The 14,538-nt window shown below is 38.5% G+C and overlaps 1 protein-coding gene across 1 annotated transcript; it reads left to right on the top strand.

The window, feature by feature from the left end:
• Positions 1-3,931: 3,931 nt before the first annotated feature.
• On the top strand, positions 3,932-13,158 carry LOC136712780 (solute carrier family 2, facilitated glucose transporter member 11). Its single transcript, XM_066689542.1, has 12 exons — positions 3,932-4,383; positions 4,887-4,985; positions 5,589-5,749; positions 6,306-6,430; positions 6,621-6,750; positions 7,015-7,163; positions 7,787-7,974; positions 9,737-9,847; positions 10,265-10,366; positions 10,639-10,714; positions 10,833-10,960; positions 11,576-13,158. Exons 1-12 carry the CDS (start codon positions 4,327-4,329, stop codon positions 11,777-11,779), a joined length of 1,530 nt encoding a protein of 509 aa, XP_066545639.1. The 5' UTR covers positions 3,932-4,326; the 3' UTR covers positions 11,780-13,158.
• The last annotated feature ends 1,380 nt before the right edge of the window (positions 13,159-14,538 follow it).

Here is a 14,538-nt window from a genome sequence, read left to right on the forward strand (position 1 = left end):
TAATGTTCAAAGAGGAAACAACATAACAGGCACTCTTGGAGCAGACATATAAAACACTGTCAAAGTCAATGTAAGTGAAAATGTTATTGTTTTAAGCTAAAGAAATGTTTCAGTCTTTCATGTAGATGTGCATTAAACACTTTGAAAGACTTGCAAAGTTATTAATAGTGATCCTTCACTTCCCCATCCTACAATGAGTGTCTGGATAGAAGGAATAACATATTTCGATTGGTCTTGCTGCATGTGTTCTCAAATATATGTGATTAATGACGTGACATTAATTATTCTGGGAAGTTTCTTATTATAACAACATGGTACACATTTGAGATTGAACAAATATTTCCCTTTGTTATTCTTCCCATTGCATATTGAACTTTATGTTTATATATGTGTGGGGCTCTGTATGTGTAGCAAAAACATTTCAATTCACAACAACCTAGTTTGAATTTCTTAAAACAAACGTCCACTTACTGCTTTGCTATAAATTGTATTTTTCTTGTAAATTGTAACTATATATCCACACACCCACACACACACACACACACACACACACACACACACACACATATATATATATATATATATATATATATATATATATATATATCACCATCACCATCAGCCTATAGCGATCCATTGCTGGATGAAGGCCTCCCCAAGATGTTTCCACTTTCTTCAATCTACAGCTGCAAAATTATAAAAATAAATTAAATACTAATATGATATCATAATAATGTGATGGAAGAGCCATCATATGTGTCACTTCATGTATTTGTTGACTTTCATTCAGTGCGTGAATGATCTGGGAATGATTCTCTACCTAGAAAAATATATTTATAAATATGAAGATATAGATAAAGATATATAAACTGTAAATCTCACCACAACGGATATATAAAAGATTAAAGTCAGGTTTAGATCTCTTTCAGCCCACAATTAACAAAGAAAACATCTGGAAACACTTTACCTTATCTGATTTAGTATGCTTTTGTTTTGCTTTGTTTAAAGAGGGAAAGAAAAACGACCGTACACCAAAGTGATTTTTTTTGTATGTAAACATGGACAGCAGTGACCTCTTTCTGGAAGTATGTGGCTAGGAAGTAAATATCTCTGTTGTTGATAATTGACAAGGACAGAGGCTGAAATTGGAAGACAAAAGAAGGAAGTTAAATTAATCACATAAGGTTGCATCAGATTGAAATGGATTGAATACATTCCTCTTGCTTTGCGGACAAAAGAATACCAACTACAGAAGTCAATCATACAGTTTGCATGCATATGGATTCACGTGGACATGGATGTGATCTTTTAAGAATATGATAGATAGGCTGTTATCAAAAGTAGTGAATGGGGAGCTGACTGCCATAAATGTAAAATAAATAGAAGCCCATAAAGCATAAGAACTCATTGAAGATCGAGAGGTCCTGAAAATGTCTGGTTTTATCTGTAGCGTCTTTACCAAATGGTTGGAATTGTTGGTGGTTCACAAAAGGCCTCAGCACATTACAAATTACTATATACTGTAATGGTCTCGATAAGAGGCTTGTTTGCTCAAAATGGAAAGATAACATCACCAATGGAACCTGATCACGAGACGATACTATCTTTGGCTTTTTTTCTGTTTGCCCATTTAGCAACTTCAATCAGACTTTAATAAACACTTTTGACATTCTTTACTAATTTGTTGATATATAGCATATATATATAAGACATATATTATATATAAGACTTGGTATATATTGGATACAGCATCAATATACTGAAACCCTATTTTCAAAGTGACATTTCATAAGGAGAGAGTTTGAAGGAAAATAGCAGTGAGCAGTTAACAGTAAATAACAGGTAAGGAATAAGCAGAGGAAAACAGGATATGTTAGATATCTTATACCTTTTTAAAGTATTGTCTGATTCATCATTTTAACTGCAAATACAAGATGAATTGCTGCACTTCACACATTAAAGAACTTGCACAGTAAATAGTTTAACTTCCAGTAAAATCCACTTTAATTACCCCAGGAGAAAGCTTGTTATTTCAGTAATTATATCCTAAAAGCCTTGCCTTGATTACAAAAAACCCTTTGTTTTGTTTCTTTTTTGGCAAACCCCGTGTGTGAGTGTGTGTGACTTCAGGGAACGCCAACACACCTGCTATCACAAAGCCCATGAGGCATTTTCTGGAAGGAAGGTAGGCCACTGCAATGCCAAGAATGACTACAATGGTTTAATGTCAGTTGATTGTGCTTGCTAGAGGTTGATACTCCCAGCTAAACACCATGTAGACACTACTATCTATGCAAAATGTGGTCTAGGCACTTATGGTTGCAAAGACAGCAGCACCATCGCTACAAACACATGTAATGCCAAAACAGTACAGACCTGAATGTGTCCCGGGTAGAATTTAACACATTTAACAGGTAATGTTTAGCTGGCATTTGTGAGAAAGAGACCATTCAAAACAAATGTTTTACATCAGTGCTGCCTGAATGAAGACATTAGTTACTCATCTCACGCAGGGCCGAGCTCAGTGTTGAACAATTGCAGCATGACAGAGTGCTATATGGACTTTGGTCATATTGACCCGAGAGGTATATTTTTTGGTATATCTCAGAGTATATATATATGTATGGTATATATCATTCAAATTTTTCATGACTTTGTCAATCAGCCTGTTCCTAACAACTTCATATAATTGTGCTTTCTTTCTGCTTGAAAATGTGCTTTTTAAAAATACATTATAAATATGTATTGAATATGTATTGAATATGTATTGACCCCAGTCTGAAAATATCAGTGATAAGTGCATCCACAACTGTTATGTTAGTTGTTATTTTCATTGTTGTTTGAAGCTCTTGACATGATAATGATGTTCATACTAAGTAGATCTAACTAGATAGAGCTGTTCAGATAAGGCCTGTTAGGTGGTTTAAATATATGCAAATGAACACATCTATATTGAAATAAAATGCTTCACAAAATATAATACTGTATGAATTAGAGAATGATTTAGATTTAAAATCAGCTTTTTACTACAGATATGGACTATGTTTCACAAAATGGCAGTTAGAAATATGAAAAGGATAGTTTTTTCAGTTTACATTTACAATACATATGTTCAAATTGTATTCTGTGTTTGGTTATTTGAGGGGAAAAAAAAACATTTACTTGTGTATTGAGAGCCTCATAAAACAAACAAAAGTGTTGATGTCTGAATGACTCTGGGTTTATTTCAATATCTTACTTTTGGGGTCAAAATGACCCCGGCTGGATTTAGTACATACATATGCATCAACACATTTTTATTTAATCATATTTACAACATTTAATAAATTATACTACAATCAGATTATGGTAATTTAGCTTTTTATTGGTGATGTGGATTATACCCTGGGAAAAACCTGTAAATTATACAGAGAAAACAAATTTGATGTAATTCTGCTACAATAACAGGGCTTTATTAAAACAATGTTTTCCAGATAACATTAATTACATGCATAATAATGTATTTATAAAAAAAAAAGATATTTTGCTATCATTGTTGCTTTTTCCAGTTTCTTCTTGGGTGTAATAACCTTCCTGACTTAACTGTAGACCTTAATAACTGTATTTATACCGATATCTAACAAACATTTATGAAGCAGTTTAAATGTGTATTTTATTGCAAACATATGGCACTGAAAACCAGTTCAAGCTGTAGCTTTCTTTTTAACATATGACTAAAATACATTGTTAGTTTAAAGGTATTTTATATAGCAAACATATAGGACAGAAAAGGAATTAAAGTTTTAGCTTTTAAAAAAAAACATATTTAAAATATGCGTTTACCTTGAACAATAACAGAAACAGTTACAGCAGTCTGCCTTCACGAGCCTGCATCGCCCCCGTGTGGTGTTGTGTTGTGTATTCAGTTCGGTCTTTGATACTTCCTGCACCACATGAAGGGACGGTACGACATGAGGATGCTACCATAGATGGACGTTTTAACACACGATTTCTGCGAATGAATTCCCACTGTGAAGATTGTGCGTCTTGTACAGCCTATATCAGGTTAGGGCCTTAGTGTGGTCACCTTAGTGTGTACCCGTCTCTTTCAGCAGACAGGTTATTCTCAGCGCAATGAATATGTGTTCATACCCCCTGCGTGACGTGTCAGATGTGTCACACTGGAGCGGGCTTGGTCCTATCAGGGAGCCGGACCGGTGCGGCCACCTCAAGGCCGGCTTGCATAAGACGACATAGGGACAGCAGAAACGCGCACTGAAGTCCACACAGCCTTCCCTTTTCCCAATGCAGTTCCTGTTTATGCTTTGTGTGTTTTTACTATAATCGATGAAGTGCGAGATGGACGAAGGTGAAAGTGATACGAAAGAAGATACGGAGAAAAAGGTAGCTAGCTAGCCACATGCATTTTTTTTTGTTTTACTGTCTCTTCAATCTGCACTGTTATTGCGGGTCCTTTTTATGGACTAAATTACGCGTTTGGTTCATGATATCAATCTCGGTGCTGTGTGATGTAATATACACACGAAATCCGTCACATCGCGGTGTGATATAGGGATTTTGACTTTGTAAGCTGACCTCCAGAAGAGCTAGCCATGATTAAAAAGGAAGAAACGGGATGCTGATTCGAGAGATGCGGTATTTACATGTTGTTATTCACACACTGGCCAGGGTCCTCTATCTTGGAAATACACACAACCATGACGTTAAATGAAATGAAATAAAACAAAATAGTTCAAGTATTATTTTGTAACACTTAGCTGGATATCTCTTCCTTATGCTTGGGGAAACTTGTCTCTTATAAAATCTTACAGGTATGAAAAATGTGTTCCACCACTGTTATAAGTAGCGTACTCCATGTAATAGGATTTTTTATCTTCTTTCTGCAGCCGTTTGCCTGGACCCTTGTACTGACTGTCATTGCTGCATCAGTTGGGGGGACTTTCCAGTATGGCTACAATATCTCCATCATCAATGCTCCAACACCAGTAAGGCAAACAGACATTTCTTTACAGAGAGTACGGATTCTTGATTAGACAATTGTATCATTCTAATCTTCCAAACGCAGTATAGGAAAAAAAACTATTAATTAATTAATCAATCAAGTCATTCGTAGTCCATTCTTTTTTATATTGAAAACATCTGAAAGGACTTTGCTCTTCTAAGTCCATGGATACTGAAAACACTTCAAATCCACAGTGCAGTCAGGATTGTGGGTGGTGGTGCTTTAGATCACAGGTTGCTCAAATGTATGACCTTTTTTCATTTTCAATACCCCCCCCCCACCCCTTTTGATTTAAATAATTATCAAATCAAATACCATAATATAAACACTGATTTTAAATACTTCACTCGAAATCACCACAACAACAGCTAAAGCAAAAGGGGGAATGTAACAGAGCAATGAGTGTTGAATTCTCACATTGCAGTTTGTGCCACGTGGAAATATAAAGCTTTGAGGTTTCTTTTTTCATTGTCCTTTGTGTTAACATAATACGCATTTTTTCCATAATGCCACAGGGCTTCTTTAACTTGACATAACTTAGAGCATTAGCATGTCATAATCTGGCCTGGCTGCTTTCTCCCCGCAGTACATTCAGAGCTTCATCAACGAGACGTGGATGGAGCGCTGGGGCCTACAGCTGGAGGTGTACCAGGTCACTCTGATCTGGTCCTTCATCGTGTCCTTCTTCTCTCTGGGCGGTCTGATGGGCGCTCTGATAGCAGGACCTATAACTATTCGCTTTGGAAGGTAAAAGCAGGGCCCAAGCGCATTGCAAATAGGATTTAGTAGATCAAAAATAATGGTGCCATAGTGAAAAGGAAAAAGGAAAAAGAGCTTTCGTTACAGTGCTAGTTATTTTCTGTTCATTTACCTCTGGCTAAAACTGAGTTCTCGAATGAGCATTAACCTTAAATTAAGTGAGAGGATTATTTTCCTGAAATGTTCACCTACACTTTTCTAGGCTAAGTTATCAGCTATTTTGAATCAGACTTTATTCTACTGGGAAATGTTTCCTTTAAAACGCACACACATATATTACATTGAATCATACATTTAAAAACAAGAAATAGCATGGAAACATTGAAAACACATTCAAACACATTCAGAAGTGTAAAGAAAGATGATGTTGTCAGGATGATGTGCGGAGTTAGGCTTGCACAACAATGAAATGTGGAGAAGTCCAAGAGGGGTGAATATTTTTGAGAGCCACTGTATACCCATCCTCAAATTGATTTTTTTTCTGAAGGAGTTACTAAGGAGTCAGCTATGTTTTTTTCATCTTTTCTGTTTCTTCCACAATTAGGAAGAAGGCGTTGCTGCTGAACAACCTGTTTGTGCTGCTGAGCGCAGTGCTGGTGCTGACGAGCAGAGAAGCAAGGTCGTTTGAAATGATCCTGCTAGCCCGGTTCCTTGTTGGAATCAATGCCGGTACATGAACACATTCAAACCGATACTGTGTTTTCCCCAGGGATTTTCCTGGGGTTCTTGATACAGACAAAGGGGCCTAGACGCTCCAATGAAAACTGATTTCCCTTCAGTTCTTATTGATTAGGGTTTATTAAATTAGAGCATTAGAAATGGTCAATAGATTAGCTAATGATGTCTCTGTTGTGTGCAGGTGTCAGTATGAATGTTCAGCCCATGTATTTTGGAGAAAGTGCTCCTAAGAACCTACGAGGGGCTGTGGCCCAGACCTCAGCTTCATTCACTGCTTTTGGCATTGTCCTGGGACAAGTTTTGGGTCTCAGGTATGTATAAAATAAATTACTCTCCCTCACACACTTACACACACCCAACTGTTTAAATAATTTCGGCTTCCAGAACAATTAACAGGTCTTATGCTGACAAGGGTCATGAGGTCCCAGCTTTTCACCCAAAAAAAGATCCTGAACTTTTGAAAAGAAAGTCTCTCCATTTGGCACACTCTTTGAAAGCCATTGATAGGGCCAAAATCTGAAGAGGTAGTTTAGGGGTTAAAGCCCATTGCTGCTGTTTTATACCCAATCTTGCAGGGAGATCCTGGGCAGTGAAAGCTATTGGCCCATTCTTCTGGCCAGCAATGCTGTCCCGGGGCTGTTTCAGCTTCTCACACTGCCCTGGCTCCCCGAAAGCCCCCGCTATCTGCTCATTGACAAAGGGGACAAAGAAGCCTGTATGAAAGGTAAGGAGGCATACAATACAATACAATACAATAATACTTTATTGTCCACACAAGGTGGAAATTTGTCTTTGGTCTCACTCGATGAAAAACACAACAATATATAATACATCCACATATAAGTCAATACATACAATCAATAAATACATTATACGTAAAAATACATTCTAAAATACTATTAAAAATCATCCTAAGTTAAGAAAGCTAATTGCAATGGGAATAAAAGAATAAAAGGGTCCCGTAGCAGAATTAATGATGTTAAATGACAATACACTCTCAATCAGGGATTTATATACCATCTCTAGAATATTTTGCTTTTGACCTCATTGTATATATCTTGGTTTATGTCTGTGCCATTCTCACAAGAAACCTACACGGATCTCACAGCTTCTCAGACACCCACAGCAGGTGCTGTTGAACTGGTCTACTTTGAATCCATTCAAACTCTAGGCAGAACTGACCAGTTGGGCCATGAATCTCAGATGGAGTCCTGGTTGCAGTCAGCTTGTGGTTCAGCACAGATCACAGGGCCCAATCTGCACCCTGAGCATGAAACCTTTGCCAGTGAAGCCAGTCGAGGGCCCAGGATTAAATGGGGGTCAACTCAGGGCCATTTTCTCTCTCAGCTCTCCGCCGGTTCCGTGGATGTGATGACTTGGGCGACGAGATGGAAGAGATGCTGCAGGAGCAAATTGCTGCCAAGGGGGAGAGGGCCAAGAGCATGCTGGAGCTGTTCAGGGACCAGGGCCTGCGCTGGCAGCTCATCACAGTTATGGTCTTGAGCAGTGCCATGCAGCTCTGTGGAAATGACTGTGTGAGTACCTGGATTGATGGAGGAGGAAACACGGTCATATGGGCATCATATACAGTGAGGGAAAAAAGTATTTGATCCCCTGCTGAAAAAAATCCAGAAAAACGCATTTCAAAAAAGTTATAAATTGATTTGCATGTTAATGAGGGAAATAAGTATTTGATCCCCTATCAGTCAGCAAGATTTCTGGCTCCCAGGTGTCTTTTATACAGGTAACGAGCTGAGATTAGGAGCACTGTCTTAAAGGGAGTGCTCCTAATCTCAGCTCGTTACCTGTATAAAAGACACCTGTCCACAGAAGCAATCAATCAATCAGATTCCAAACTCTCCACCATGACCAAGACCAAAGAGCTGTCCAAGGATGTCAGGGACAAGATTGTAGACCTACACAAGGCTGGAATGGGCTACAAGACCACCAAGCAGCTTGGTGAGAAGGTGACAACAGTTGGTGCGATTATTCGCAAATGGAAGAAACACAAAATAACTGTCAGTCTCCCTCAGTCTGGGGCTCCATGCAAGATCTCACCTCGTGGAGTTTCAATGATCATGAGAATGGTGAGGAATCAGCCCAGAACTACAAGGGAGGATCTTGTTAATGATCTCAAGGCAGCTGGGACCATAGTCACCAAGAAAACAATTGGTAACACACTACGCCGTGAAGGACTGAAATCCTGCAGCGCCCGCAAGGCCCCCCTGCTCAAGAAAGCACATGTACAGGCCCGTCTGAAGTTTGCCAATGAACATCTGAATGATTCAGAGGAGAACTGGGTGAAAGTGGTCTCAGATGAGACCAAAATCAAGCTCTTTGGCATCAACTCAACTCGCCGTGTTTGGAGGAGGAGGAATGACCCCAAGAACACCATCCCTACCGTCAAACATGGAGGTGAAAACATTATGCTTTGGGGATGTTTTTCTGCTAAGGGGACAGGACAACTGCACCGCATCAAAGGGACGATGGACGGGGCCATGTACCGTCAAATCTTGGGTGAGAACCTCCTTCCCTCAGCCAGGGCATTGAAAATGGGTCGTGGATGGGTATTCCAGCATGACAATGACCCAAGACACACAGCCAAAGCAACAAAGGAGTGGCTCAAGAAGAAGCACATTAAGGTCCTGGAGTGGCCTAGCCAGTCTCCAGACCTTAATCCCATAGAAAATCTGTGGAGGGAGCTGAAGGTTCGAGTTGCCAAACGTCAGCCTCGAAACCTTAATGACTTGGAGAGGATCTGCAAAGAGGAGTGGGACAAAATCCCTCCTGAGATGTGTGCAATCCTGGTGGCCAACTCCAAGAAACGTCTGACCTCTGTGATTGCCAACAAGGGTTTTGCCACCAAGTACTAAGTCGAAGGGGTCAAATACTTATTTCCCTCATTAACATGCAAATCAATGTATAACTTTTTTGAAATGCGTTTTTCTGGATTTTTTTGTTGTTATTCTGTCTACCTACCATTACAATTATAGACTGATCATTTCTTTGTCAGTGGGCAAACGTACAAAATCAGCAGGTCAAATACTTTTTTCCCCCACTTTAGGAACTAAAAGCTTCCCATTTACAAGCCACCATATAAGCTAGTATGATATGGTATAAAGACTAATACATTAATCAGGATGTTAATGAGATTATACATGTAGGGATGTGGTGGTCCTTTGGTCTATTTATACGCCAGCATTATGGTGCTGGACTAGATTAACTCTTTGAATTTTCCTTTAATAACAATAATAATAATTTAATGATCTGAACAATTTTCTCCCCTTTGTTTTAAAGATGTACTTCTACGCCTCCTATGTGTTCCAGACGGCCGGAATTGCTGCAGACAAAATCCAGTATGTTACCATTGGGACAGGGGCCTGTGAGTTTATTGCAGCAGTCGCATGTGTGAGTAGTAATTTGAGATCATTTGAAAAATAGCATGCAATCTTAGACTATTTAATTGATTTTTCTTAACACAGAATCTTTCATTTAAATGATCTTAAAAATAAAACAAATCCTTTCAGAGAGAATAATGTTCATCAAATGGTTTTCAACTGTTTTCATGGATGCAAAAGTATGCAAATTCCTGCCGAATGAAAAAAGGACCATTAATAGTACCAGAATGCAAACAGAGTTTAACAATATATAGTAATTATTTTGAAATGAATGGAAAGTATATCACCACTTTTTCAATGAAAAAGAGATATGGGTTCGTGCCTCAGACTTGACAGAAAAAAAGTGGACAATTCCAGTTATCAGTCCTTTTCCACAGGAACATAGTACTGAAGGTTCTGTCTTCTTTTCATCTTTTCTTTTTTTCAGAACTTGATGATTGAGAGGCTGGGCAGGAAGCTGCTGCTCATGGGCGGTTATATCCTCATGTCAGGGTGGGCGGTGGTCTTCATTGTGGCACTTTCACTGCAGGTATAGTGACCCACTGACCCACTTGTCTTCATCACTGAAAATTGCAGAGAAACATTCTACCTGCAAACAAACCTGAAATAAACCCTAAACACAGTTGCTGCTTCTTTTGGAATGTATTGGACTGTTGTGCATCTCCCTTTCCTTTCTATTTTGATATTTTCTATAACATTGTAGATACACACATTTGCAAAACATGCCTACCTAGTTCTGAATATTGGCCATGCTACTGGATATTGTTTTCACTATTTATTTATTTCTTTCAACCATAAAAGGAGAAGGTGGCCTGGATGTCCTACCTGAGTATAGCGTGCATTTTCGGGTACATCCTGAGCTTTGGAACAGGACCAGGTTTGCCAATTTAATACTGTTTTGCTTGGTTGCCTTCTGTAAGCTTAGCTAAAGAAACTAAAGGCTGAGAAAAGCTGGACTGCTGCTAATTCAGTGTCCCTCTGTTGTGGCCCCTCAGCTGGAGTGACAGGAATGATGCCCACAGAGATCTTCGAGCAGACTGCCCGTCCAGCGGCTTACATGACGGCCGGCTCCTTGATGTGGCTGAATCTATTTCTTATGGGGACGGCATTCCCCTTCATTGTGGTGAGTGTGTGCTTTGCTCACTGACCACCCTGCCTATTCAGGGCCTGTTTTTCCCAAGTTGGTGAGGGGTCAGTAATTGAATATATACGGTACCTATATTTAAATTACTGTTACATACTTACAGCTTCTATATTCAAACACAATAGTTGCAAAAAGCCCCCATACGTGATTTTACTTTAAGAAAAAAAGTTACAAAACGTATTAAAATGGCTTTCTCATGAGTGAATCTTTTACTATGTTGGAAAATCAGGTCCATACTAGGTGAATCTGTTTTAATATAACTGAGGTAGATGAATGCTGCTCTTATATTGATTAACTCAGATTTTACTTTCTGGAATTTGGGTAGTTCATTGGGAGTAATTCTCACTTCTGGGAGCTAATGGATATTTCGTTTTTTATTCCACTTACTTAAATCAGCTGTTGAATTACTGGGTCCTTCCTTAGCTTTCCAGGACCAAGGGCAAGAATCACTGACCTTGAGAAATGTTTTCCAAATGGTCCACGGGTCTCACTGGTGTGTCAGCATGGGAGCTCCTGTGAAGCATCTCTTGATCCTTTCGTTGTGATGAGCAACCCAAACACAAGTGAAATCTTTGTGCCGTGTGTGTCTTTCAGAAAGGACTGGGTGTGTTCTGCTTTTTGCCTTTCTTTGTCGTCTGCGTTGCCTCCGCTACCTACATCGGTGTCTTCATGCCGGAGACCAAAGGCAAGACATTCCTGGAGATCACCAAAGAGTTCAACAGGCACAATTTTAAAGGAACTGACCTCAGGCAGTGTCAGTATCAGCTAGGTGAGGTGTGCCAAGCCAACAATCTTTAGTCCTGGGCTTCCCTGCTGCTCGATGTTTCCTCATGTCTTCTTCGATACCCTGCCACAGTGGAATCGCCAACAGTTACTCAGTCCTGTTCACGCTTAATGCAAGATATATGAAGGCATTTAACGAGTCCTGAGTGTTCACTAGCAGGGGACCCACTTCCTTTCACACTGCGAGCTCAAACAGCACGGCTAAAGCATCCTGGTTGGGAGGACTACTCCAGCTTTCGCTTATACCGCTGTGTGTTCACAGTCGCCCGGTAAGATATGGGGGTTGCTGTTATGTCAGCATCTGAGAAAACATTGTCAAGGTTTATGCCCAACAGCACTCGGCTAATTGTTAAACACAAAATCCTACTGTCTGTGGACACCTCTTACCACAACTGCTCACCATTTGGTTTTGTTGTGCTGGTTGTTGCGGTTGCACTAGAATCTCAGGAATATATCAATGTTCATATTGATTCAAAAACAAACACTATGCCTTCTTTAAACATGCAGACTTTAATGAGGTTAATAAGGTTGAAATGTATCATTGCATTTTCTTAGTGGACACTTTGTTGAGTTGAGAAGTTTGAGAAGCTGGGTGTTGCTATTCATTTCTATTTCAAAACTGACTGGATCAGATCAAAGATACGCACAAATAACGAAAAAATTCCACTCCCCAGTTCACCATCTCCTTACTAGAAACCAACGTGCTCTTGGAAAGTTCTCTGTGTGTTCCCAGTAGGGTAATTCAACAACTATATATTTATTTGCCTGCATGTTTTCTGATATCAATTCAATTAAACCAATTTGCAGATGGTTCGTGGTCCTGTTAAAACTGTATGCAGCCTAAAATAATAATTTCTTAGATTGAGTTAGTAAACACTCCTGTTAATGTTAACGTTGGGAAACAAATAAAGCCTTGATCTCTCCAGTTAAAGATTAATACCTCTCTGAATGAAGACATCTCCTGGTAAATGTATACTTTATTAATTCAGTAAATGTTATTTTTTTACTATTATGTAATAGAACTGTGCCTGTTACACTTTGCATGTGTTTTGTGGAGAAGACTTGATTAAACATCGGATCTGCATAGATTTCATGCATGCACTTTAGTCTGTATAATCCTAGTGTTTTACAGACCCAAACTAAAAATCATTATTGTTCGGAATCATTATTTCCGATGTTCAGCAATGATTGTAAATTAATAACCAGTCCTTTATGTAGTTATTTTAAATATATTTATTTATGACTTGCAATCATTAAATGTTTTTAAAATGTATGTACATTTACTTGAACTTCACAAGAACTTTTGTTGTCCTTCATTTAGGATTGATTTGTGTCACCACAAATGTTGCTGCTGTTTTGCTATGCATTTTAATAAAAAAAGAATTGTAAAATTATATTGAGGGTGACCTTTTTCTTAGACATGTTATGACTGTGGTATTTCTGTAGCTCAGTCAGATCAGTGTTTGTATATTTATGGCTGAGAATGACATTCACATCCCTTCTTATTCAGAGTAGATAAAATAGGCCTTTTTAATTGCTTGTTTTTATTTTTACATCTTTACCTAAACTATAGTGTAAACTCAACTTAACTCAAACCCTTGCTCAGTTACAAAATATGTTTTACAAATAAAAAATTGCTGTACAGTTTGCTGTGGTAAGTGCTTTTATCTTAAATTAATTGAGTGACACTTTAGACTTTAAGAAAGTGAACAAAAAAATATTAAAACTAGGAGTCAAGAAGTCAGTGCAGTAATAAGCTCTATTCGATATGCGCAAAGGAAGCCCCAATATGGCAAAATCATGAAGTTTAGCTGTTTTCTCATGAGGCACAACATGTTTTGGATACACCATGGGTTCTGTTCTCTTAGCAAGGAGTGCAACAACCATATCACACATCTAGCTAAGTTCTACTTTCCCCACAATTCACAAAACGTATAAAGAGGTGTCAAAAATAAAGATAACAAAGATAATAGAATGAGCACAAGGTGACAAAAGAAAGATAATAGAAGAATTATCGTAAGTACATTGTGAATTACTGTTTACAATCCTCATCAGTGTTAAACTATAACAATCTTATATTTTACCATACAAGTGAATCTTACTTTGGCTAACTAACATATCAATCTTACCTCCATATTCAGTTCAGGTTTTTACGGTGGCTCATCGAGTACATGAAAAAAAAAAAAAAAAAAAAAAAAGGCCCTATGGTTATCTTGTGATCATGACATAACAAGTTGATCATGAGATAACGTTATCTCTCGCTGTCAGAGAAAAGGGAAGTGTTGTCATTTTCATGAGTCAATGCTGATACTGGGGCAGTGCTGTGTCAACACATTCGGATTTATTTTCAACAGGGCTAATGCAGACAGAAATTGTTTTATGCCTTTCAATAATTCAGTGTTCGCCACCTTAGATGTGAACTTGCTAGACTTAGACTTTACAGACACAAACATCGAAGTGATCCTGAAACTAGCGAGCTTCATTACGACACTAGACTTACTAGACAACACTAGACAACACAAGACTTCCTCTTTTTGCCCTTTGCCTTGGTGCGTCAAGAGGTGTAAGAGAGCCTTTTGTGTTTGTCCAAACCTATGTCCCCTATTGAAAAATAAAATTCACTGTCCCTTACTGAATCAGTACAGGACATGATTTGTCCCGTATTTTCGTGCACACCCTACTCGCATGCATACACTACGTTTTCATATGCTTGTAATGACATGATAAATAATAAAAACAAAAGAGTTTCACGACACATAGTGGAGAGTATTGAA

The sequence above is a fragment of the Amia ocellicauda genome, chromosome 17 (genome assembly GCF_036373705.1).
Source record: "Amia ocellicauda isolate fAmiCal2 chromosome 17, fAmiCal2.hap1, whole genome shotgun sequence".
NCBI lineage: Eukaryota > Metazoa > Chordata > Actinopteri > Amiiformes > Amiidae > Amia > Amia ocellicauda.

Excerpts from the sequence above, each read along its gene's own strand:
- LOC136712780 (XM_066689542.1), top strand. The coding sequence starts at position 4,327 with ATGAAGTGCGAGATGGACGAAGGTGAAAGTGATACGAAAGAAGATACG. Across the intron at positions 5,750-6,305 it reads ATAACTATTCGCTTTGGAAG|GAAGAAGGCGTTGCTGCTGA; the intron begins GTAAAAGCAGGG and ends TTCCACAATTAG. Across the intron at positions 6,431-6,620 it reads CCTTGTTGGAATCAATGCCG|GTGTCAGTATGAATGTTCAG; the intron begins GTACATGAACAC and ends TGTTGTGTGCAG.